The sequence below is a fragment of the Neomonachus schauinslandi genome, chromosome 1 (genome assembly GCF_002201575.2).
Source record: "Neomonachus schauinslandi chromosome 1, ASM220157v2, whole genome shotgun sequence".
Lineage (NCBI taxonomy): Eukaryota > Metazoa > Chordata > Mammalia > Carnivora > Phocidae > Neomonachus > Neomonachus schauinslandi.
The window spans coordinates 194381961-194405322 of record NC_058403.1 but is presented as its reverse complement, the minus strand read 5'-3'; the positions used below and the strand labels follow the sequence as shown (position 1 = coordinate 194405322).

At 60.8% G+C, this 23362-nt stretch overlaps 1 protein-coding gene across 4 annotated transcripts; it reads right to left on the bottom strand.

Moving 5' to 3' along the window:
* Positions 1–5669: 5669 nt before the first annotated feature.
* LOC110584772 (twinfilin-2) lies at positions 5670–22836 on the bottom strand. 4 transcript variants are annotated; one of them, XM_021694919.1, is made up of 9 exons: positions 22688–22836; positions 19134–19211; positions 16704–16882; positions 16228–16323; positions 15914–16018; positions 15651–15776; positions 14374–14524; positions 14124–14245; positions 5670–8774 (listed from the first exon to the last, which is right to left on the bottom strand). In XM_021694919.1, exons 1-9 carry the CDS (start codon positions 22710–22712, stop codon positions 5670–5672), a joined length of 3987 nt encoding a protein of 1328 aa, XP_021550594.1. In that variant the 5' UTR covers positions 22713–22836. The 4 variants fall into 4 exon arrangements, with proteins under 4 accessions (XP_021550594.1, XP_021550595.1, XP_044772868.1 ...); XM_044916933.1 differs by lacking the exon at positions 5670–8774 and adding an exon at positions 13147–13728 and having other exon boundaries at positions 15908–16018; positions 22688–22792; XM_021694922.2 differs by lacking the exon at positions 5670–8774 and adding an exon at positions 13147–13728 and having other exon boundaries at positions 22688–22792.
* Positions 22837–23362: the final 526 nt, after the last annotated feature.

The window sequence follows — 23362 nt, the reverse complement described above, 5'->3', positions numbered from 1 at the left end:
CCTCCTACTTCATGAGCTGGTCCTCCTTTGAAGGCCGAGCTCCCCCAGTTTCACAGTACCTGCCCTCGGCGCTCCCCCTCACGCCATGCGACCTCCCCCAGCCCTGGGTTCCCGGTGCCAGCTGTTGGCCGCTGACGGCTGGCAGACAGGCCTCTCGAGCCACACAGGCCCGGGGCAGCCGGTCTGCCCGCCTCCCCGCCTCTACCAGCTTGTGCTGGCCGCTTACGGACAAGTCCGCTCTCTCGCGTCACTTAAGACTCACTTGAGTCCTCTTAGGTTCTACCTGTAAGCTCCATCTCGGGCCAGGCCAATTCTTGTCAGCCCTGCTGCTGTGACCCCGGGGGTGCCACCTTCATCCTGGCATCTGCCCCAGCCTCGACCCCACATGGCAGCCCGAGAGAGCTTTTAAAATTATAAAGCGGATTATGTTCCTCCCCTGCAGAAAACTTTCCTAGGCCTTCCAGGGGCACTCAGGTTAAGTTCTAGCTTCCTCACACAGGCTGACCGCGTTCTCTGAGGTGGGGAGCCCATCCCACCTCCCATCTGCTCCCTCTGCTTTATGTGTTGGCGCACACTCCCAGGCCTCAGCTCCCCCAGGTGCTCCCCGGCTTCCAGGCCTTGGTGTTAGTCATTGTTTCTTCCCTGGAGTTTGCTACTCTGGATCCTGGCGCGGCTGCCTGTCTTTACACAGGGCAAGGGTCCTGAGGAGACCTTCCCTGAGCCCCCAGGATGAGGCAGCCCAGCCCCTCTGTTGTTCCCATCACTTGACCTCCTCCTGTGCTGCCCTTCAGAGCACTGGTCACCACCCGCAATGACTTTGCCCCTGTTGGTCATCTGCCCCGACTTACCCCTTCTGTATCCCCGGCGGCCAGCACAGCACCTGACACACAGCACGCACTGAGCAAATGTGTGTTGAATGAAGGAGAGGGGGCTTTCTTCACTCGGCTGCCCTAACAAACCACTGCAGACACCAGACACCAGGAGACCTCCATCTCTCACAGTTACGGAGGCCGGAAAGGTCAACACCAGGGTGCTAGCAGATTCAGTTCCTGGTGAGAGCCCTCTTCCTGGCTTGCGGACCATTCTCTCCTCGCTATAAATTCACATGACCTTTCCTGAGAATGTGGGTGGAGAGAGATCACCGCCTTTTTCTTTCTCCTAAGGCCACTAATCCCATCACAAGGGCCATACCTCCAAACGTCACCACATTGGGGTTAGGGCTTTAATACATGAATTGGGGACGTACACATTCAGCCCATAACAGGGACCAAGGGAGACATCCAAGTCTACTTCACCGGAAAGCAGAAGTGAGCTGAGGAGACAACAAGCAGCTGGAGGACAGACAATGCGTGGCCTTGCCCCCCTGCTCTTAGCTCTAGAGGGGCGGCTGTGCTCTCTCCTCCCTGGACACCGTTGTCCTGGCACGCCTTCCTGGGGCGCCCCCTTCTCCGGACTGGATCTGGAGAGAGCGGCCGAGTCCTGGTCCCATCAAAGCCACCCATGTAGGCAGGCCCCTGGGCATGATGCAAGTCCGGTCACCTTGCAACCGCACACGGTTCCTTTCTGCTCAGAAAACACACCTCACTTGCTTTCCCAGCCCCGGTCCCTCCAGAGCGCTGGCCGGGCTTTCCCATCGTCCCCCACACTCCTACACCAGGCAGGAACTCCCTCCGCCCCCTTCCTCCCAGGGTGACTTGTTCCCTCTAGTGCAGGTCCTGTTTCTCTCTGAACACTTAGCAAGACCCACACCCCCTCCTTCTCCTAAGACCCAGAATCTGCTGGGTCAAGGGGGTTGGTCACGCCCCTTTTCTCACTGCTACTCATGGTTATGAGAAGACAGGATGATGGACCCGTCTGCAGGAAATGGACAGGATTTGTGAACTGCTTCACAATAAGGAGCTGGGCTTCTAATTGATATGGTTTTAGAATATAGGTGAGGTTCGGTGGGGTGAAGTCCAGAGCCAATGACCAAGAAAGTATTCTTGAGACATCTTGGGTGCAAAAAGGTGGTTTTATTTATTTTTTTTTTAAAGATTTTATTTATTCATTTGAGACACAGAGATACACAGAGAGAGAGAGCATGAGCAGGGAGAGAGGCAGAGGGAGAGGGAGAAGCAGGCTCCCCGCCGAGCCAGGAGCCCGATGCGGGGCTCGATCCCAGGACCCTGGGATCAGGGCCCGAGCCGAAGGCAGACGCTTAACCATCTGAGCCACCCAGGCGCCCCAAAAAGGTGGTTTTATTAAAGCATGGGGACAGAACCGTGGGTGGGAACAGCTGTTCCCCCAGGGGTCTTGAGAAGTGGCTGATTATATCCTCAGCAGTTGGGGGAAGTAAGGAAAAGGGAGGTTTTTTCTTTTTTTTTTTTTAAGATTTTATTTATTCATTTGACAGAGAGACACAGCGAGAGAGGGAACACAAGCAGGGGGAGCGGGAGAGGGAGAAGCGGGCTTTCCCGCTGAGCGGGGAGCCCGATGGGGGCTCAATCCCAGGACCCCTTGAGCCCAAGGCAGATGCCCAGTGACTGAGCCACCCGGAAAGGGAGCCCGGAAAAGGGAGGTTTCAAAAGGATTTTCATATGTTAAAGAAGACCCTCAGGATACTAGAGGCCCGGCTATCATCAAGCTAAGGTTGTTTTTCCCTCTGGTAAGGCATTAAGATAGTTGGGAGATTCCTGGAAGAGTGTCACACCTGTCCTGCCCGGGAGTGGGGGGTGCAGGGAGGTTGCAGGGTGTCAGCTTGTGCTTTGTCTTCAGCTAGCCTTCTGCTCCCTCATCATAATAAGGACTTGAGTATGGAAATGTATGATGTCATCGAAGTTTGCCAAGAATATATAGATGCCTGGGGCATGAAAGTATCCTTGAGGGAAAAGAGAGAGTCGTCGTTTCTAATCTTAGCAGGGAGAATTTTCTTACATTTACGTTTTCCTCCTATCAGGTTTTCCTAAGTCTTGTGCCCAGACGTCTGTCTAGTACTCACTGCCCCCACGACGGCAAAAAGCACAGGAGGCAACCCCAGGGGCCCGCTCGGAGCTTCATGTGCCTCTAATTCAACCACATCTGCCTCTGAACCCCATTCAGTGCTCTGGGTGAAGGATCAGTCTCTGCGTTACAGAGATAAAATACCGAAGCCGCATCAGCTAGCTGTCCTCCGCAGAAGCCCCTTACCTAATAATGATGGCTGAGGGCTGCTAGTTTCTCAGACCTTCACATGCATTAGCACCAAGCCTTCTTAATAGCCGGCAGAGTAACCCTGGCCACCCCCATTTACAGATGAGCAAACTGAGGCTCCAAACAGGAGGTCGCCTGCCCAAGATAATCCAAATGGCAGAGCCAATAGTTAGCCCAGGTAGCCCAACCTGAGTCCCACTCTTCCCCAGCCTTGCGGGGCAAGGTCGCCGCTAGTCTCATGGTCAAGGATGTCCAGCAGCGTGGAGGAGAGGGCCTGGAGTCAACCATGAGCGCCCTTCCTGAGCACAGTGCAGCGGCAGCCGCCTCTCCCCCAGCCCCACCTGAGCCTAACACCCAGGATAACGGAGCTCTGCCCCTTCTGATCCTGTAGACAGCAGATCTTTTTTCTGCAGGTTGAACCAAGGGCCATGGACCCTCAGACTCACTTAAGCCAAGCCAACCATCCTACCATAACCCCGTGCTTAATTTCGGAAAATGCTCTTCTGAATCTGAAGCCCCAAAAGAACCAGGACTGTGAGCATAAGTGGGTGGGTGGGTACATGAGGATTCTATCTGAGAACTGCCTGAGGGCCGACTCAGCTGTCCTGAGAGACAGGCAGATGGTGCTCCCCACATGCAAACTGTGGGGCCCTGGATAAGGCCCTGCTTCCTGCTCCTAGACGCGGCCAGATCAGCCCACGAGCCGTGCGGCAGGGGCTTCCTCCCGACTCCAGCCTGGCCGAAAGACAGTTCTTGTTTTCTTTTCTCCCCAGGCACAGGCCAAGGAAGTATGCGGGGCCATGCCTGCCTCGGTCCGCTCCTCCAGAAGCTAACAGGCCTTCTCAAGACAGGACAGAGCCCATGTGGGACTTCCAACTGGTGGATCAGACCTTTCTGTCTTTCTTCCTTTTTTTTTTTTTAAAAATTCTATTTATTTATTTGTCAGAGAGAGAGAGAGAGTACAAGCAGGGGGAGTGGCAGAGGGAGAAGCAGACTTCCCGCTGAGCAAGGAGCCTGACGCGGGACTTGATCCCAGGACCCTGAGATCATGACCCGAACCAAAGGCAGACGCTTAACCGACTGAGCCACCCAGGCGCCCCTCTTTCTGTCAGGCAAGCAGATAACAGGGGCCACCAGCCTACCACAGGAGCCCCTGTGCCCAAGTCAGAAAGAGGAAGTTGGCCTACATTTCTCTCCCAGCTATGCTCCCCCTCAAACCCCAGGGCTGCCCACAGTCAGGCTGTGTAAGGTTATAGCCAAGTCTTCGGCCAGCACCCACCTTCCACCGCAGAGACCTGGAGTGGCTGGGCCGGCCCCCAACTGTCCTGAGCCAGCCAAGCTGGTTCCACTCTCCCGCTACCCCAGGCCCCAGTGTCAGCTGTCCGGCTGCACACGTCTCTTCTGCTCCTCAGAGGGCAAGTTCAGTTGTGGGGACAGTGAGGCAGTAGTCCAGGACAAAGCAACCTCCAAGGCTCTAGGCCTGACGTGACCCACAACTCCCCACACACTCGGCTGTCTCCAAACACTGGTCATTGGTGTTCCAAGCAGTGTCTGGAACCCTACACTGGATATGAGAGCCAGAAATGTACACACGTACTCCACCCTCATCAGATGTGGCTGTCTCCCACCTAAGGGCAATCCGCGGCGAAACGCAGGGGCCCCACCTTTGTAGCCAGGTGGGGTCTCACCCAGGTGTCCCTTTGATGTCAGAACAGAGACACCCAGTATCCATTCTAGATGAAGACAGAAACGGACGGATTGTGAGCCCACTCTAGCATCTTCTGTGGCTCCCAGCTCCCTGCCGCGGGGAGCTACTCAGAGGCTTCTCCCCAGCCCCAGGCCAGTCTCCAGGGCACAGCACAGGCATGACCACCAGAGGGCGCCAACGCCCCCCTGAACTCAGCACAAAACTTCCCCCCCCCCCCGCCGGAACGAACACTCCGCAGGGCCGCTGCCTCTCAGGATTTTGCTGGGGGCCAGAAATGAAGCAGGCCTGCCAGTTCTCTGCCCTCAAGGCATTTTCAGGCGTGCGGGTGTGGGAGCAGATCTTGAGGCCAATATACCACCCAGCCTGCACTGGGCTGCCTGGAGCGGCCTGGGATGGGGAGGGGAGGGCGTGTGAGGAGGGGCCTGGATGGGACCGGAGACCCAGCCTGCTCTCTGTGACGGACCGAGACCACATTCAGGGACCTTCCTCAGACTCCCTGAGAAGATGCTCGTCAACACAACAGCCCTCAGCAGCTTTCCTGCCCTGCAGACCTGCGGTGTCTGGGCCCCCCGTTTTCCTGCTCGGCAATTTCTGCCGAATCACCTCTCGTCCCTCCTCACTGCAGGCAGGAAAGGCCGGCGCAGTCCCCCTTCTGGCCTCCCGCTCACGCCTCCGGTGAGCTCAGGCTTAGCCGTTGGGCCTCCGAGGGGCGTTTGCTTAGTGAGCACCTGCTGCATGCCGGATGGGAGCAGGGGAGGCCGGGCGGCGGCGTGGCAGGGCGGGCAGGCCCGGGCTATTCGGCCGTCGTGGGGCCGCGGCAGAAGTTCTGGTTGTAGAAGTGGCGGTTGTCCCTGGTCAGGGCGGTGCCCAGCTGGGCCCAGAAGGCGCGCTGGCCGCGGGGCTGCTGGGGCCACAGGAGGACGCTCTGGCGGCACAGGCGCTGACGCAGGCGCACGTAGCGGGAGCGGTGCGCATCCGGGCGCAGGATCACCAGCACCACCACGTCCTTGCGGTCCTCCAGCAGGCGCTGCTGGGCCAGCAGGAAGCTGGCGCGCAGGAGGCCGCCCAGGCGGTCCGTGTGGGCCAGCACGAACAGCGTCTTGCGGCTGCTGTACACCGAGGCCCACAGGTTCTCGAAGAGCGTTCTGCCGGGCAGCCAGTCGCGTTCCTCCAGGCACAGGCGCAGCGCCCGGCGCCCGCGGCGCTCCTCCAGCTGCACCCGCAGCTCGTTGTACACCCAGTCGGCCACCGAGCTCTGCGCCTTGTCGAAGACCACGAAGGCATCGTAGGGCAGGGCGGCGGCGTCCCGCCGTCGGCCGTGCCGCGGCAGCCAGGCCAGGCACAGGTGGAAGCAGTACCAGAGGTCCCAGCCACACAGGCGGTGCAGCGTGGGCACGGCCAGGCTCAGGGCCACGGCCAGCAGCGAGAGGCCGAAGCAGTCCCAGGAGAGGGCCTCGTCCAGGCAGAGGCGCAGGTCCTGCTCGAAGATGCTGCGGCCCTGGAGCTGGCCGGGGCTGCCACAGCGGACGTGGCTGGGCAGCCCGGGCACCGCGGCCTGCACCTCCAGCAAGAAGTCCACGAAGGCCGCCCCACAGGCGCAGTGCAGCGGGTTGGCGGTCACGTCGAGGACTTTCAGGGCGCCTGCCACGGGGCCAAACCAGGAGGGCTCCACCGTCTTGAGGGCGTTGGCGCTGAGGTTGAGCTCTCGCAGCCTCGTGGCCAGGGCGAAAAAGCCGGGGACCACGAAGCCGATGCTGTTGCTGCTGAGGTCCAGCCTCTGGAGCCGGGTGCCGTTCGGCAAGCTACCGTTGCTCAGGGCCTTCAGCTGGTTCCCCGCCAGGTCCAGGGCCTCCAGCATGGGGAGGAGGGCCAGGCTGGTCCAGTTGAAGAAAGCCAGGTAGTTGTCACGGAGACGCAGCAGCCGTAGGCCCTTGGGGAGCTTGTCCAGGTTGCGGGGCAGGAGGGTGTGCAGGCGATTCTGGGACAGGTCCAGCCGGACCAGGCTCCTCAGGCCTTGGAAGAAGCGCAGGTAGAGGTCCCCCTCGGCCCACATCTGGCTCAGGGCATTGCCGCTGAAGTCCAGGGCCCAGAGCGAGGCGCTGCGGAGCTGCTGGGACACGCGGCTGTGGATGGCGTTGTGCGCCAGGCTGAGGAAGCGCAGGGCCGGCAGCTGCGCCACGAAGCTGAGGTTGTGGCCCACGCCGCGCATGCCGAAGGGCTGGCTGTTGTAGCTGAGGTCCAGGGCCTCCAGCCGCGGCAGCTCGGTGAAGGAGCGCCCGTGGTACAGGTCCAGCTTGTTGTGGGACAGGTCCAGCACGCGCAGGCTGCTCAGCGGCGCGAACTGTGAGCCGTTGACCGCCTGAGAGATGCTGTTGTGGCTCAGGCACAGGCACTGCAGCTGCGAGAGCCGGGCGAACATCTCCGGCTGGATCGTCACTACGTTGTTCCGCGACAGGTCCAAGGTGAAGTTGAGGGCCCCGCAGCTTGGCATGAAGTCCTCAGAGCTCGGGGTGCCCGGTGGGCCCGCAGCCAGGTCCCTGGACGGCCGCCAGACTTCCTCCGCCCCGCCCGCCTCCCCCGTGGCCCCCGTGGCCCCCGCCGCCCGCCCCGCAGCTCCGCTAATGCGGTTGTCCGACAGGTCCACGTAGCGCAGGCCCGGGAAGGCCCCGAAGATGCCGAGCTGGGCCTGGTTGATGAAGTTCAGCTGCAGATGCAGACGCTGGAGCATGGGCAGGTGGGCCAGCGGCCGGAGCGTGGTCTCGCTGAGCGAGCGGAAGAAGATGCCATGCATGTCCAGCTCCCGCAGGGACAGCAGGCTCCCGAAGGAGGGCGCCAGGCGCAGGTGGGCGAAGGACACCTTCTTGTGGTAATTGAAGGACAGGTTGAGTCTGCGCAGCCGGGCCAGGCCGTGGAAGGCTGTGGTTTTGGTGATGCAGCCGTACAGGAAGTTTTCGCTCAGGTCCAGCACCAGGAGGTTGCCCAGGCCGTGGAACCACCTGGGGTCCAGGCTGTGGAGAGAGCTGTCCTTCAACACCAGGCCTTCGAGGCGGCTCAGGTGGCTGAAGGTGTCAGGGTGCAGCTTGGGGAAGCCGTGGGGGCACTCCCTGCAGGGGTTGCGGGCGTGGTCACAGCGGCGACAGTTCCCGCCCACGTCAAGCACGCGCAGGGCGGTCAGATTGGCCAGGTCATCGGGGGCCAGGGTCACGATGTGGTTGTAGGACAAGAGCAGGTACTCCAGGCTGGGGGGCAGGCGGCGGGGCACCACGGTCAGGTTGTTGTACTTGAGCGACAGGTGTGTGAGGTTGCCCAGGCCCAGGAGGGCGCCCGGGGCCACCTGCAGGGCCCGTCGGCAGGGGTTCTTGTAGTAGCAGTTGCCATCCAGGAAGAGGAAGCGCAGGGCGTGCAGGCCTGCGAGGTGGGCAGGGTCCAGCACCAGGATGTTGGTGCGGCTCAGGGACAGGGACACGAGGGAACTGGGCAGGGCGGGCACGGTGGTGATGCTGTTGTAGCTCAGGTTCAGGTCCTCCAGGGTGGGCACGGCCAGGAAGGTATTGGGCTCGATGGTCATGTGGCAGGGGAAGTGCATGGGGCTGAGGCCGGCGGGGGGGCAGTTCCACTTGAGGTTGAGACGCCGCAGGCTGGACAGGTGGACAAAGTCAGAGTTGCGGAGGTGGTGGATGCGGTTGGAGTAGAGGGAGAGGCTGGTGATGTTCCCGCGGGGCGCTGCCGCCGAGAAGCGGGGCACAGACTTGAGGAACAGCCAGTTGCAGTCCACCAGGCCGTTGGGCTGGAGCTCACAGGGCAGGAAGGGAGGCAGGGCGCCCGGGGCCAGGACCACGGCCAGCACGGCGGCCTGCACCAGGAGAGACAGGGGGTGCAGGGCACCACAGCAGGGGCCCTGCGGGCCTGTGAGAGAACAGCCCCAGCCCCGCCCCCACCTGCCCCCACTTCCTGGGGGCTCCCAGCAGGGCTCCCACACCCCTCTCTCCAGCCCTCCCCGGGGAGGCTCCTGCCTCTGCTCAGCGCCCACCCCCGTCTAAGGCTCACGGAGAACGTAGACTCGGGTCTCGGACCCAGCCTTCAAGTCAGAGCTGCGCCTGAGACCTGGAATCCAGACTCACGATCTAGAACTTTCACTCAAAACCAAACCCCAGGGCGCCTGGGTGGCTCAGTTGGTTAAGCGACTGCCTTCGGCTCGGGTCATGATCCTGGAGTCCCGGGATCAAGTCCCGCATCGGGCTCCCTGCTCGGCAGGGAGTCTGCTTCTCCCTCTGACCCTCCTCCCTCTCATGCTCTCTGTCTCTCATTCTCTCTCTCAAATAAATAAATAAAATCTTTAAAAAAAAAAAAACAAAAAACCCAGCCAGACAGGAGAGCCAGGCTGGCAGTCAGCAGGCCCACCAGGTTCTCCCCCACCTTCCCTTTTTCTGCCTCAGGGGCCACTTCTCTTTCCTCCCAAGCCAGGGGACACTTGGCTCCCTTCCGCCCAGCTGCCCTGACAAGCCCTCCATGTCCTCCACCAGCCTCCCCCAACGCCTCCCTCTGCCTCTGGCCAAGTCCCAGGCAGGCACAAGGGTCTTCTGCTGGGGTCTGGGCTGAGTACCACCCAGGGCCCTGGCTGGGGTGGGGTGGGGGGGAGGGGGCACTGCCCAGCTCTCCCAACTCCTCTACCTCTACCAGACCAAGCACCCAAGCCACTGTAGGTCAGAACGGATCAGACAGGGAGGGCAGCACAGGGCCAGACAGCACCTAGTCCCGGGCGTCCACCTGGCTTGTCGCCCCAGCACCACCACTGAGCAAAGCCCCAGGCCTCAGCCTCCCCAGCCACACAATGGGTTCTGGTCTCATTGCTCAGAGAAAGGCTTCTGCTTTGATGTCTTCCGGGTTCAGTGAGGGTCCTCAGGGCCATGTCAGGGACAGCCCTTTCACTGTTGTCTGCGGCCACCAACCGCCCCCCACCACCACTTCCCACTGCCCCCTTCCCTGGGTGGCTGAGGGCTGCTGCTGTCTTACCATGACAGGGGGCGGGGGCTTCTCCAGAGGGTCTGGCTGGCAGACTGGGCAGCGGCTACAGGAAAGGATGCTTAGAGCTCACAGCCCCTTCCCTCATCGGCTCAGAGAACAGAGGAAATGAGAATTAAGAAAAAACCTAGTAGTCCCCTCCCTCGCTCCCTCCGGGCCCGAGCGAGGGTTGGGAGGTGCACTGAGTCAGAAGCCATTTGCATAGGCAGTTGGCAGACAGCCCCTTCAATCCTTCCTCTTTCCATTCCCCCACCACCCCCACCCCAGCCTAACAGTGCGCCTCACACCTGGCGTCAGGGACAGTCTGGGGAGGAACAGGCCCAGAGCCCAGGCTCAGGTCAGTGAGGGACTGGGATTGGGGGCAGTACCGGATGTGGGCTGGGCATGCTGACACCCCTGCCAGGGCGCTCCCTGTCCCAAGAGGACTGGCACCCTCACACCTCAGCCCCTTGGCCCCTGCCCCAAAGGGAGCTCTCTTGGGCCAGTGGCTCCCACACCTGCTCATTCCTGCCCCCTTGGTCCTGTCCCCAGGGCTCCGGGGGGGCCTGGCACACCCGGGGGTGGAGCAGCATGGGCCTCACCTTGGCTGCACCTGCCTCCACCGCAGCCTGCCACTTCCTCCAGGGGCAGGGCCTCCTCTTCCGCGTGCCCAGTGTGCCGGGGGGCCCCCGTCAGAGCACCTGCCCCATGGCCGGGCCAGCTGGGACGGCTCTTGCCACGCTCCCTCTGACTGAGCTGATCCTAACAGGTGACTCAGGCCCAAAGCCTCAGGGTGACCTGGGCCCACGGCAAGTCCCGTTGGCTCCAGCTTCAGAATCTGCCCGTTGCCTACCATCTCCACATTCACCAGGCTGGCCTGAGCCGTCCTCATCTCTCGCCTGGATCAGTGCAGTCACCGCCGCCCCACGGGTTGCCCTGCTTCTGCGCTCACACTCCACAGCCTATTCATATTGCGCCCCTAAGTCACACTAGGCCCTTCCTTGGCTCAGACTCCTTCCTGGCCCTTTCTGGAATCCAAGGCACAGTCCACATCATGGCCAACAAGGTCCAATGAGATCTGCCCTCCCATGGCCTCCCTGACCAATCTCCAGCCACACTGGCCTCCTTGGCTGGGGCTTGAATACTTCCAAGCAGTCTCCTGCCCCAGGGCCTTTGGACTTACTGTTTGCTCTGCCTGGGAACTCTTTTCCTATTCACTTGGCCCCCTCCATTGCCTCCTTTATATCTTGGCTCACACATGACCCTCTGGAGGCCTTCCCTGACCTTTTAAACCTCTCACCCTAGATCTGACACTACTCAGCGCCTTTACCTGCTGCTTTTCATTGTCTTAACTTTTTACCTGCTAACATATCATTGATTTTCCATGGTCTATCGTATATTATCCTATTCCCCTGCTGGAATGTCTGCTTCTTTTCTTAAGATTTTTATTTATTCATTTGAGACAGAGAGATACAGAGAGAGAGAGAGCACAAGCAGGGAGAGGGGCAGAGGGAGAGGGAGAAGCAGACTCCTCACTGAGCAGGGAGCCTGATGTGGGGCTCGATCCCAGGACTCTGAGATCATGACCTGAGCCGAAGGCAGACACTTAACCGACTGAGCCACCCAGGCGCCCTGCAATTTCTGCTTCTCAATGGCAAGAGTTTTTTGTCTGTATACACACGGTCCAGCACAGTGCCCAGAATATCATAGGTGCTCAATATTTACTGAGTCCATGAGTCTCCAGCACTCAGCTCTGGGCAAAGAGAATGTCTCTGAATGATGGCTGGATGAATGAATGAATGAACAAATAGAGCTTCTGCTGGGAGGAGGCAGGGCTGGACACCTCCTCACCCCTGCTTCTCCATGCCCACTTCTGGGTGGCTGTCATGGCAGGCAGGCTCCAGGCTGCCAGGCATCCAGCTGGTACATAGGCCCAGGGCTTCAGCAGTGTGAGGGGGGCAATGCCACTGTCTTCCTGCCCACCTGGGAACCAGCGTTTGGGGTGGGCAAGGATAGGCCTCCTTCTCTGGGTCCTAGCTAGGGTTCCAGCTCTCCTTTCTATAATTCTAGGGTCTTGAGTAGGGAGTGCGAAAGGCCCCGGGGATGGGACACTCCCTGGAGCCCCAGCCCAAGATATGCTCCCAAGAGAAAGACCGTGCCCACTCAGCAGCTGAATCCCAGCCAATGACCCTTCATGCCCCCACCCCTGCACACCTCCCACCTGGGATAGGAGGGGCCTCTCACCCCCTTCCCAGAGGCATGGGCTGAAGTTCTGGCTCCTGCCGAATCCCTGAGCCTAAAGGAGACTCTCCTAGAGTTCCCAGGGACCAGGGAGCCAGACCCTCGGGGGCAGGAACAAAAGTAGCAGAGAGGAGCAACGAACTGACAGAGCTCAGGTCTGCACGCATACACACAGATTAGAGGTCCAAGGTCTACACCTCAGCCCCAAAGGGTCCAGGAACCCCAGCGGGCAGAGCAGACCCAGTGTGGCAGGCTGAAGAATGCCCCAAGGAGATCCACGGCCTAATCCCCAAACCTGTGGATACGTTCCTATACAGGACAAAAGGGGCCTTGCAGGTGGGATTAAGTGAAGGATCCTGAGGTGGGGAGAGTATCTGGAAAGTGGGGAAGTGAATATAATCACAAGCATCCTTAGAAGACAGAGGCAGAGGAGGATCTGACTACAGAGGGAGGCCATGTGACCGGGAAGCAGAAGGAAGCAGAATCACAGAGAAGACGCTACCTCTCCGGCTTTGAAGAGGGAGTCGGGGCCATGAGCAAAGGAATGTGGGCAGCCTTTCAAGCTGGAGAAGGTAAGATAACAGACTCGCCCCTGAGGCCTCCAGAAGGAACAAGTCCTGCCAACAGCTGGATGTCAGCCCTGTCAGACTTTAGCCTTAGATTTACAAGAACTACTAAGACAGTAAATTAGTGTGGGTTTAAGCCGCTATGTTTGGTACTTTGTTACAGCGGCTGTAGGAAATGAATACGCCCAGATGCCCCCTATCATGGCGAAGGTGTGCCTGCCTCTCGGGCTGAGCTCCCATCAACAAGGAGACCCGTGTGAGGCTTGTGTGTACACACACTCTCTCTCTCTCTCTCCCACATTCCTGTAGCCAGGGGTGCTGCAGCCCCACCTAGCAGGCTGACGGGCCCCTTCCGAGTTGAGGGGGGGCACTTATATACACAGTTTCCCAATTCCCAGTGCCAGAGGTGATTCCTCAGGGCCAGACTCAGGTGTTGATTTAAAAATATTTTATTCTTTAAAAAATACAGCATTCAACCATCTTATCCTTCAGTGACCCCCTATCCCAGCCCTGACTGAACCCACCCCTGTGGCCAAAGGCTTTGGGGCTGTGCTAGGACCCTAGTCTCAGTTCCCCTGGGGGCCAAGCTCATTCTTCCCGGCTCCCTACCCAGCCCCCTTGAGCCAGCCAGGCGGGGTCCCCAGACCCCTTGGGCACATAGGTGAGAGGCAAGGACAGCAACAGGGGGAAGGTCACAAAATGCCAGCCCGGTGGCCCTTGGAAGCTGCAAGAATGTTCTGTCACCAGCCCTCCTGCCCCACAGGAAGCAACCCCCCCCCCCCCCCGGAGCCCAGGCTGGGAAGGAGGCAGGTGGCCAGGAGTAGTCGGGCGCAGAGCCCCACGGTCCACGTGCCGGCACAGCTCAGGTCCGGCCACCTAGCTGTCATCCCCATTCTCGCTGGGGCCACGGATGAGGCGTTTGTGGCCCCGCTTGCCCCCTGGGCCCTTGGGCTTGGCGAAGGCCTGCTTGAAGGCATGTTGTTTGGGGTGCACCTCGTCGTAGAGGAACTCGGCTGTCAGCTCCGCCCCATCGCCAATCTCAATCTGCATGGGGCAAGGCAGTGGTCTGGTGGGGGGCCCCGACACAAACCACCCTGGGTCACCCCCACTCCCGGGGCACCCCCTCGACCTCTCACACTCTAGCCCTGGGGTCTTCTCCCAGATCCCCACCTGGAATGCCATCCCCAGGAACACAGAGTTGGGTCTGCTGCCCTGCACGCTTTGGTGACCCCCTCCCTGCCTTCAGACCCAGGGAGAGGAGGATCATGGGTGGCCAAGGCTGGGGCTTGTTTACGCCACCAGTCAGCTGGCCCCATGCTCATCCATGTGACACAGAACCAATAACCCCTGCCTCGCCACTGCCTCGGACTCCAGTGCCCCAGCTGGAGGCTGGTGGTACTGGCCCCTGGGCGCTGAGGCTCTGGGGAATGGGCACCCACCTTCTTGGAGATCTCCAGCTGGAAGTCCTGCTCCACAGAGTCGAGGAGGCGACTCTTGCAGCTGGAATAGAGCATGCGCTCCTTGATGCTGCACTTGTATCCGGGCATCGAGTAGATGAACACTGTGGGCGGGGGAGTGGGGGCGGTGAGCTGAGGCTGGGAGACCTGCTGACCCACCCACGCCCCCTGCAGCAAGGCTACCCAGCTCCTGTCCAGACACAGGCGTGGGAGCCTTGCTGTGGCCACTCACCCACAGACTCGAGGGGGTCACCCTCATGGGTATGCTTGTAGAGGAAGAAGTGGTAGCGGGCAGCATCTCGGGGAACCCTTGAAGGCAACTGGGCCACCTCTGTGGGCTCCGTGTGCACCAGCTCGATCGTCTCCCGCTCCAGGTCCAGCTTCTGCCCAGGGCAAGGGGAGACGAGAACATGAGTGGGGGGAGGGCCTGGGCCACCCTGGCGAACAGGAAGTCCCCGAGGGGACAGGCAGGAGCCAGGGTGGAGGCTGTTTGTGGTCTCCCTCTCTCAGGACTCCCCACCCCAGTGGCCATCCCACCACAGGGGTCCCTATGAAGAGGTCACACGTGGGCTCCGACCTCTGCCCCTTTGAAGCTCCACTAGAGGAGGAAGCCCCACCAAGGGCAGTGGACAGGACAGCGGGGAGAGCCTCGACCTGAGGCAGGCCCCACTGCCAGGCTGGCCCATCCTCAAGGATGAGGCTTCTGGGGGGGGACCCGCCTCAGAAGGAAGGAGCCATTCTGCTTGGTAGGGGGATGCACGGGGCGCCCGGCTGGCTCAGTCAGTGGAGCATGTGACTCTTGATCTGAGGGTCTTGAGTTCAAGCCCCACGTTGGGTGTAGAGCTTACTTTAAAAAAAAAAGGAAGAACAAAAGAAAGGGCAGGGGTGCGTTAAGCATCCAACTTCTGATTTCAGCTCAGGTCATGATCTCAGGGTCGTGGGACCGAGCCCCGGGTCAGGCTTCACACTCAGTGGGGAGTCTGCTTAAGATTTTCTCTCTCCCTCTTCCTCTGCCCCTCCCCACCAGCTCGTGCTCTCTCTCTAATAAATAAATAAATCTTTAAAAAAAAGAAAAGAAAGAAACAAAGAAAGGGGGAAGCCTGGCCACTGGGCCAAGAGGCCCTGCCCAAGGACAGGGGGCAGCCAGGGGGGCTGCAGAGGGCGTCTCGGACAGACAGGGGCTCAGGTCTGAGGGGTCAGCACGAACTCCAGGGTGAGTATGTGTGTGCAGTGAGGAGGGCATGGTGAGGGACAGGATCTCACAGATGTCCCTGCATGTGAGCAAGGACTGGGCAAGGCAGGGGAACCCTGTGCGTCCCCTGCACGGGGCAAACAGGACCCGGTAGGGACGGGGAGGGGGAGGGGGCGGGGGCCAGTGCGATCCGCAAGTACACGGGGGAGCTGAAGGGCACAGACCCGGGGCCGGGCGCACACCCGTCCCCGGGCCTGAGCAGGAGCAGGGCAGTGGCACAGTGTGCTGGGGGGGGGGGGGGGGACACGGCCACTCACCAGTTGGATGTAGTTGATGGTCTTCTGTCTGAGCTGCTGTAGCGCCCTCTGAGCTGCAGGCTGCAGTGGGAAGGTGAGGCCCTGCAGGGTCTGGTGCTTGCTCTCCACACTGATCTCTGTCTTCACCTGGGGGCGGGTGAAGAGTGAGGGAGGCCCTGACCTGCCTGACCAGAGCCCTCGGAGCACAGACCGGCCACCTGGGCCTCATGGGACCCGGAGGGCCTCAGGCCAGGACTTCCGCCCACCCGGTCTGGCGCACCTACCTCATTAATACGGATCTGCTGAAGCTCTCTCTCAGCCGAGGTCAGCGGGGCGGGCGCCGCACAGGACGACAGGTGCTTCTGGTACCCAGCAAAGGAGAGGTCGTCCTGGCCGGTAGATGCAGAAGCATAAATGGGCACCGTGGGGTGGGCTGGCAGAAGCCCACTGAGCACCCCAGCTGGAAGCCCCTGGACTCTCCCAGCCCTCCCCACGCCTCCCCACTCCTGGCACCCACTTCCTGTGGGACTCTGCATAACATCCCACCCTCTGTGGGCCTGTGATTCCGGCCTGGTGGAGTCTGGCCTAGGGGGCCTACCTTCACGGTCCCAAAGAGCTCATCCTTGATGTGGCCGCCCCCAAACTCCTTCTTCACTGTGGCCCGTGTGGCTGCATACAGCATCTTCCGCCGCACCTGGAGGGGAGGAGCTGAGCCGTGAGACCCCTCCAGGCAGGGCTGGCTCTCCAGGAGCAGGCAGGAGGCTCTGAGTGGGGACCGGGCTGTGGCTTTGTGCCCATATACCCAGCAGAGGGCGCAGCACAGGGCCAGGATGCGATGGGGTGGAGCCCTCTCCACCCCGACCTCTCTGCCTCCCAGAACCAGGCTGAGGTGGCTGGGGGGGCCTCTGGGAGAAGCCAGGCTCCAAGCACAGGGCCTTGCTCTCTCTCAGACTCTGGGGCGGGTCTGGTGTCTCTCCCCTCAGAATCCCCAGGGCAGGGCCTTGGTCCCCTGCTCAGACCCAGCTTCCCCTCTCCCCTGATCTGGGGGGCTGGGCAGGGGTCCCCAGGACTCACGGGAGAATTGTCAGGCGACCAGGCGAGGAAGAGCCACTCAAAGCCCTGGGCGTTCTGCGAGTCCAGGCGGTAGAGCAGATAGCAAGGCTCCTGGGCGTCCAGCAGAGGCAGCACGGCCCTGTCGTAGTCCTGGTCCCAGCGGCCCATCAGCTCCCGCGAGGCACCCAGCACGAGCTGCTCTGGGGGCAGAGGCCGGGTGAGCCGAGGAGTAGCCATCTCCTGTCCCCACCTTGGACTGCGGACCTCCTCGGCGGGGGCTCAGATCTGCGGGCCACTCCACCACCTTCCCCGGGAGCTCGCAAGTCCCTGAAGGAGGAGGCGACGTGACTGAATCCATGAGTGAGCCAACGAATGAACGAGGCCACAGCGCCGCCAGCTATACGAATGCACGCACACGCACACACGGAAGGGTCCCGAGAACGCACCTGCAGATGACCGAACACCGGCAAGCACGAGGAGACACGCAGCCGTGTTGCCCACGGCCACCAACAACGTGGTCCCCTCACAAACACCTGCACGCTCAGACCCATCCCGCCAGCTCCTCGGCGCACGGTACCACCTCCTGCGCCTCCTCCCTTAGCCTGAGGCTCCCGCACAAGCCCCAGCCCACCCTTCTCAGAACAACTGTGCTGAGGGAGGTGGGGGGTCCAGCCTCAGGCCACAGGGAGCTGCGGGAGCAAAGAGGGAGAACGGGGGCTCCTCCCAGACACCGTACAAACCGTACCCTGCTGCCACCAGCCAGTTGTAGTCCCCTCCCCAAAAAGTCACAAACCTCTTAGCGCCTGGGGCCGATAGGCTGGCCACCTCCCTGGCTGGTGCGCATTGGCCGAATGGGCCATTGAGGCTGGACATACATTTGACCTATCCACCCACAGGGCCTTAGCGGGGCACCAAACACCAGCCCAGGCGTGCACAGGCATGGGCTGATCACCGCCTGGCCAGGGGGTACCTGACCACCAGGCCCTCCTCATGAGGGCAAGGGGCCCAGCTGTCTGGAGCCCAAGCACGTCAGGCCCACCAGCCCAGAAGCTTCTTTGCAGGTCTTGGCCTCCTCACCGATCCTCCCAGAATTCAGATGGGATCAAGGGTGAAAACCAGCAGGCACAGTCGGCCCAACAGCACTACCAACACTGTTTAATTTGTTGCCAACATTTTCAAAATGGGAAGTTTACATAAGAAGTGGGATGGACAGATTCTCTAGAAAGTGCTCAAGCTGCACTCGGTAGGAGGTGGGCAGTGGCCGCCTATCAGGGGGCCTGAACCTTCCTGGGGACTCCCAGGTGCCCCAGCAACCACAATGCATAACGGAGCTAAGAGCCCACCCTGAGATCCCTCCTGCTAAACACCTGCACGTACGTCCTGTCTGGGAGGCAACAGGGAGGCTGAGGACTAGGGCCAATGAGTCTATCCCTTTGGGGAGCAGGGGGCTTGTGGCCTGTCACCCCAGGAAGCCTTTCCTCTTGACCTACCATAGTGACCCTGACCCAGCCTCTGAAGGCATCTGAACTTGGGGACCCCAGACAAAACCCAGCACAGCTCTGGCACTGAAGCCTGGGGTGAATTCTGGGTCTGGGCAGACCCTGCTTTGCACCAATTCAATGAGTCAAAAGTGGGAACTAAGCCCATTTAGGGGGCCCTCCAAAGGGCCCACAACCGCTGGCTACGGAGGACTGGAAGGATTCGTGGGGGGCCCAGCCCACTCCCAGTGTCTCTCCCCCTCACCTCCAGGGACCACGCCTCAGCATGAAGGGAAGGCAGAGGTATTGCCACCAAGCCTCAGTCTAGTCCACTACCTCCTCAAAGTCTCCCCCCACTTCAGGCCTCAGCTCAAGCTCACCCACCCGCAACCCCTATATGCTGAGCACCCACCCTCTGCAAGCCTCGGGTTCCCAGCGTCCAGGCCAAGGCCTGGCCAAGCCTGGAATCCCCCAGTCATGCTCTCAAAGCAAGCTGGGCACGAGGCCCCTTGCCCTGTTGCAGGGGCACTTCCCAAGGGCAGGGCCCCGGGCTTCTCCTTGGGACTCCCCCCGGCCAGCAGCCAAGCCAGGCCAGCCTACTGATCACAGAGGGAGGTGAGTGGCACTCACCACATGGGGCAGTGCCTGGCCTCACTGGTCCCCTGCCCCCACGCCCAGCCCAGCATCCCGACTGGGCCTCTGACCCCTACATAGCCTCTGGGGAGCTGGACAGGACCCCAGGCAGGGCTCTCCTTGCTGTCTCCTCAGCTTGTGACACCTGTTCTGTGTAACAGGGCCAATGATCATGCCCACCTCCGCTGCTCTCCTACAACGCCCCTCCCGTCCCCAGATGGAGAAAGTGAGGTCCTGAAGGGGCTGGAGGCCAAGGTCCAAGCAGCTCCCAGAGAAGCAGCAGGGTCCAGCTGCCGGCTTATGCCCTAGCTCGTCAAAGGGGGTAGTAGGGGGCACTCACCATCCTCAATGACGACTTTGATGAGCCGGACAGAGCCGGCCCGAGCCTTGGCGAAGAATTCCTTCAGCTCCTCGGTGGCTACGAGAACAAGAAACATGGTGAGGGATGAGCGGGAAGCGTGAGCAGGGTGGACTGGGACACGTTCAGGGCCCGCTCCGTCCTGTGGGGTCTGCTGGTGGAGCTGGGAGCCGGGTTAAATAGGGCCCCCCATGTGACTGGGAACCTGACACGGCCCATGAACAGAAGCTCCCAAATTTAGCCAGCAGTGTGGCCTGCTGGCTGAGACAGCTCTGGTGACAGGGGAGGCGGGGATGGGCCAGCCCACTTAAGGAAGGGGGGGGCTCTGGACAGGCCAGGCCCACCAGAGCGAATGGCCCCCTCCTGTCCCTTGCCCCCTAGGAAGGCCCAGCACTGAACTGGCCTGTGACACTCTCCGTCATATCCACAAACACAGAAATAGGTGAGCAAATGCCCCCACTGTGCACTGACCACTATGTCCATGAACACACACACACACACGGGCACACGTGCATCACCTGTTGTGTATGTCATCGGATACCTACTCAGTCCACCATGTGTGAATGTAACAAATAAACCCGTATGTAACAGAGTGGAGTAGAAATGCAAACACCCTCACACGTGAAAACCCACTCATTTGGTCAAACATAGTGGACACACACATTTAGACACTCCAACACACACACAGACACGGTCCCGGAGTAACAAACACACAGGCCTGTACACCCGGCCCCAGCCCGTCAACCAGGTGCCTCACCCTGAGAGGCCAGGAGCCCAGCCCAAGCCCAGCCCACGCCCAGCCCTGCCAGGGGCAACAAGGCCCCAGCCCTAAGGCCATCCAGAAGGCTTCCAGACGAGGAGTGGCAATCAGGAACTCTTCAGAACAGACCGTCTTGGTCCTCGTGTCACAGACCTGGAAGGTGACATCCAATGACCCAGGATCCCACGGGCAGAGGTGAGGACCAGGGACGTCACAGATCTAAACCACAGCAGTGGTTTAGACGCAGAAACCAAAGTCCAATTGGGGAAGGGCCCGACTTGGGTCTCTGGGTGTGCAGGGCCAGGCCAGCATGACCTTGAGGCTACCCAGGGGTCAGGAGAATTCTGCAGGAACACAGCTGGAGGGCTGAGGTCAGAGAATATTTATAGGGCCCAGACTGGGCAGCTTGGGGGGGGGTGGGGGGGGGGATTAGGAAAACAAACTCAGGTCATGTCCTCAGGGGCCCGTCAGGCAGGGTGACTCTGAGCCTGAGACCTCAGGCTGTATACCACCCTCCATGGCTGCTGGGCGAGCGGGGTCCCAACCAAGTGACCATGGTATGGAGACACAACCCCACTGGGCCAGGACAGAGCTGCCTATCAGCAGACCCCACAAGCAGGTCGCCGAGGTAAAGCCTGGCCTCTGGGTCTCCATCTTTCCCACAGCTGTGTGTGACCTCTGACCTTGCTGAGCCTCAAACTCATCCATACTGTGGAGCTAATACTCCCAAGCTGTAGAGAGCCATGCTGAGGAGTAAATGGAAAAAAATGCTCAGTAATGGGGCCTCTACGAATAACAATTGTTAAATTTTATTACTTTAATGATGGCACCTTTCCACCTGCTCAGACCTTCTGGGAGGTAAAGCCAAGAAGCTCCCCTAAGGGAGGCTGCCACGCCCCTTCTAGAGTTACTAGGACAGAGTGACACCCCAGTAGTGGAAGAGACATCCCCCTCCATGACTCCTCAGCCACCATCAATAATCCAGAGGCCAGGCCTGGGACACCTGAGCCTCTATCATCAAAGATTCATGCTCTCCCACCTCCCTGCCCCCGCCTCTGCTGCCCTGCCCACCCTCCACCCTGGTAAGCCTCAAGTTACAAGTCCCCCCCCCCCACCCCTTCCCTGCTCTGAGGTCAACAGATCCACACTCATGGCCACGACTGGGCTGGCATCTGGGCATCCAGGGCATTCGATCTCACCTGCCACCTCCCCGGGCCAGAAATGGGAAGGAGTGGGCTGCTCATAGGCAGGAGGGCTGGGGATGGCCCAGTCCCCAGTGACCCCCTAGGCAGGCCTGTCTCACCACATGGGAAATGAAGGTGTGAGGCAGGGCCTTGGCCACAGGACCTGTCAGTCCTGAGCAGGGAGGAGGGGCCCTGACTTCCGATCCATTCTCAGATGGAGGCAGCAGCAGTGACCAGACAAAGGGGAAGGAAAGGGCAGGTCCAGGGGGCATCTGTTCCCTTCTGTGGGGCTGAGTCACGAAGCCACCCTCCAGCCCCTCCAGCAGAGGCTGGCCCACTGGCAGGAGGCTGGCCCTGACCCAGACCCCTGCCTTCTCTGGTCCTGTGGGGCGGGGCCAGGGAAACCCTCTAGCTGGTCTGGCCACCAAGCAGCCACTACGACCACAAGCCAAGCTGAGATCCAGGCAGTCGGGCTGGTCGATGGGGGTGGTGTCTCCGGGCTGGGGATCCTGGTGTGGTGGGAGGAGTGGCTGATGGCCAAACCACCAGGCTGTCGGCTGTCTGGGCAAGCAGCCTGGGCCTTTCCCACAGGCTAGGCAGTCTTCCCAAGCCAGTGACAGAGGGGGGACACTCAGACCGGGGTAGGGTTAGGACACCTGGCTCCTGGGGAGGGGGTGATGCTCTAGGCTGGAGAAGCTTAGGGTAGGGGGTGTTGGCCTGGAGTCTCTAAAGCCAGGACCCTCCCTCACAAACCCCATATGTGGACCCTCTTTTCTTCCTCTATCCTGGAGCTGGGACCTTCCAACCCTGGCTGGAGCAGACTCAGAAGATCAGAGTGGAAAATGGTAGGGAGGTCAGAGGTCAAGGTCAGATTGGCAACTCTCCCGATCCCGCTTTGAGGGCCCTGGCCCCGGTTTTCCCTAGTCTAGCTTGCTCAAATGTGTGAGGGTCCTGGGAGGAGCCAAAGGTCAGGGACCACTGCTCACACAGCCACAAACCTACAGAAGCCAAACACAGACACATCTGACACATGCATCCGTGGTAACAAATGCACACTGAGATGTACCCAAACTGTGCACACACACACACACACCCACAGACATGTGCACATAGTCACAAAACACTGATGCCTGAAGATGGTTCCATGCGACAGTGGTCATTCAATCAGCTATTAGTGCATGTGCATGAATGACCCTAGACATACACAAGCAGTCACATCTAGATGTGCAAACACAGGACTGTACACACAAGTGCACATGCGTGCACACTCCCCCAGATGTGCACATCCAGTACCCCCACCCCCAGAAAGGAACAAAAATATATAGATGGGTACACACAGGCACATCCACCCCCAGATGGGCACACAGATATTTCCACTCCAGCTGTGTACCTATATGTACACCCACTCCTAACCATGCACAGTAAGTCGCACGCCCCCAGATGTGCCCACCCCAGTCGACCCGCGACTGCAAAAGAGAACAGGAAGCTTCCCCAGGCTGGTGCCAGGGAGGAGAGAGGGGCTGAGCGCCAGGGAGGGGGCGCAGCCGCGAGCGGAGACCCTCGGCCCCCTGCCCGCCCACCATCCCCCTCACCGTGGATGCCCGTCTGGTGCGCCATGGCTCCGTGCCCCGCTCCGCCCGCGCCCTTGGAGCCCTCGGCTCAGCCCTGGACCCGCTCCGCTCGCCCGGCCCGGGAGGAGGAGGAGGATGTGGCGGCGACCGCCCAGCCTCGCGCAGCTTCCCGGGCGGTGCCGCAGGACCCGGCCCAGCGCGCCCCGCCCCCGACGGGCGAGGCCGGGAGGGGGCGGGATCTCGGGGCCGCGCGTGCGCGCACCGTGCGCCTTGTTCCGGGTGGGCCTATCGCCGGGAGTTGATCGGTGTGTCCGCGCGCTTGCGCGTGCCTGTTTGTGGCGGAGAACAGGGCCTGCGTGTGGTCGAGCGTGCGTGGGCGCACGCGGGCGTGTGTGTCTGTGCGCCCTGAGCCGAGGGGTCTGTGGCTGGGGCGCGTCCGGGAGTGCGCGCGCGAGTCTGTGCGCCCCAGGATAGGCGGGTTTCCAAGTGGGGTGGGATCCGCGCCCCATTTATGGCCATTTATGGCCGGGAAGAGGGTTCGTGTGCGGATGTGCGCGCGTGTGTTTGTGCCGCATCCCTTTTCCCAGAGGCGTTTCCTGAGCGCCTCCTGCGAAACACTGGCCCCTCGAGGCTGGCCTGGCTGCAGGCCCTATCCTGAGAGTAGGAGTCAGACTGACAGACCAGGTGCTTAGCAGA

Coding starts and splice junctions, on each gene's coding strand:
- LOC110584772 (XM_021694919.1), bottom strand. CDS start 22,712: ATGGCGCACCAGACGGGCATCCACG. Junction 15,777..15,913: donor AGCAGATCCGTATTAATGAG/GTAGGTGCGCCA, acceptor ACCCGCCCCCAG/GTGAAGACAGAGATCAGTGT. Junction 14,246..14,373: donor TGACCCCCTCGAGTCTGTGG/GTGAGTGGCCAC, acceptor CCCCGCCCACAG/TGTTCATCTACTCGATGCCC.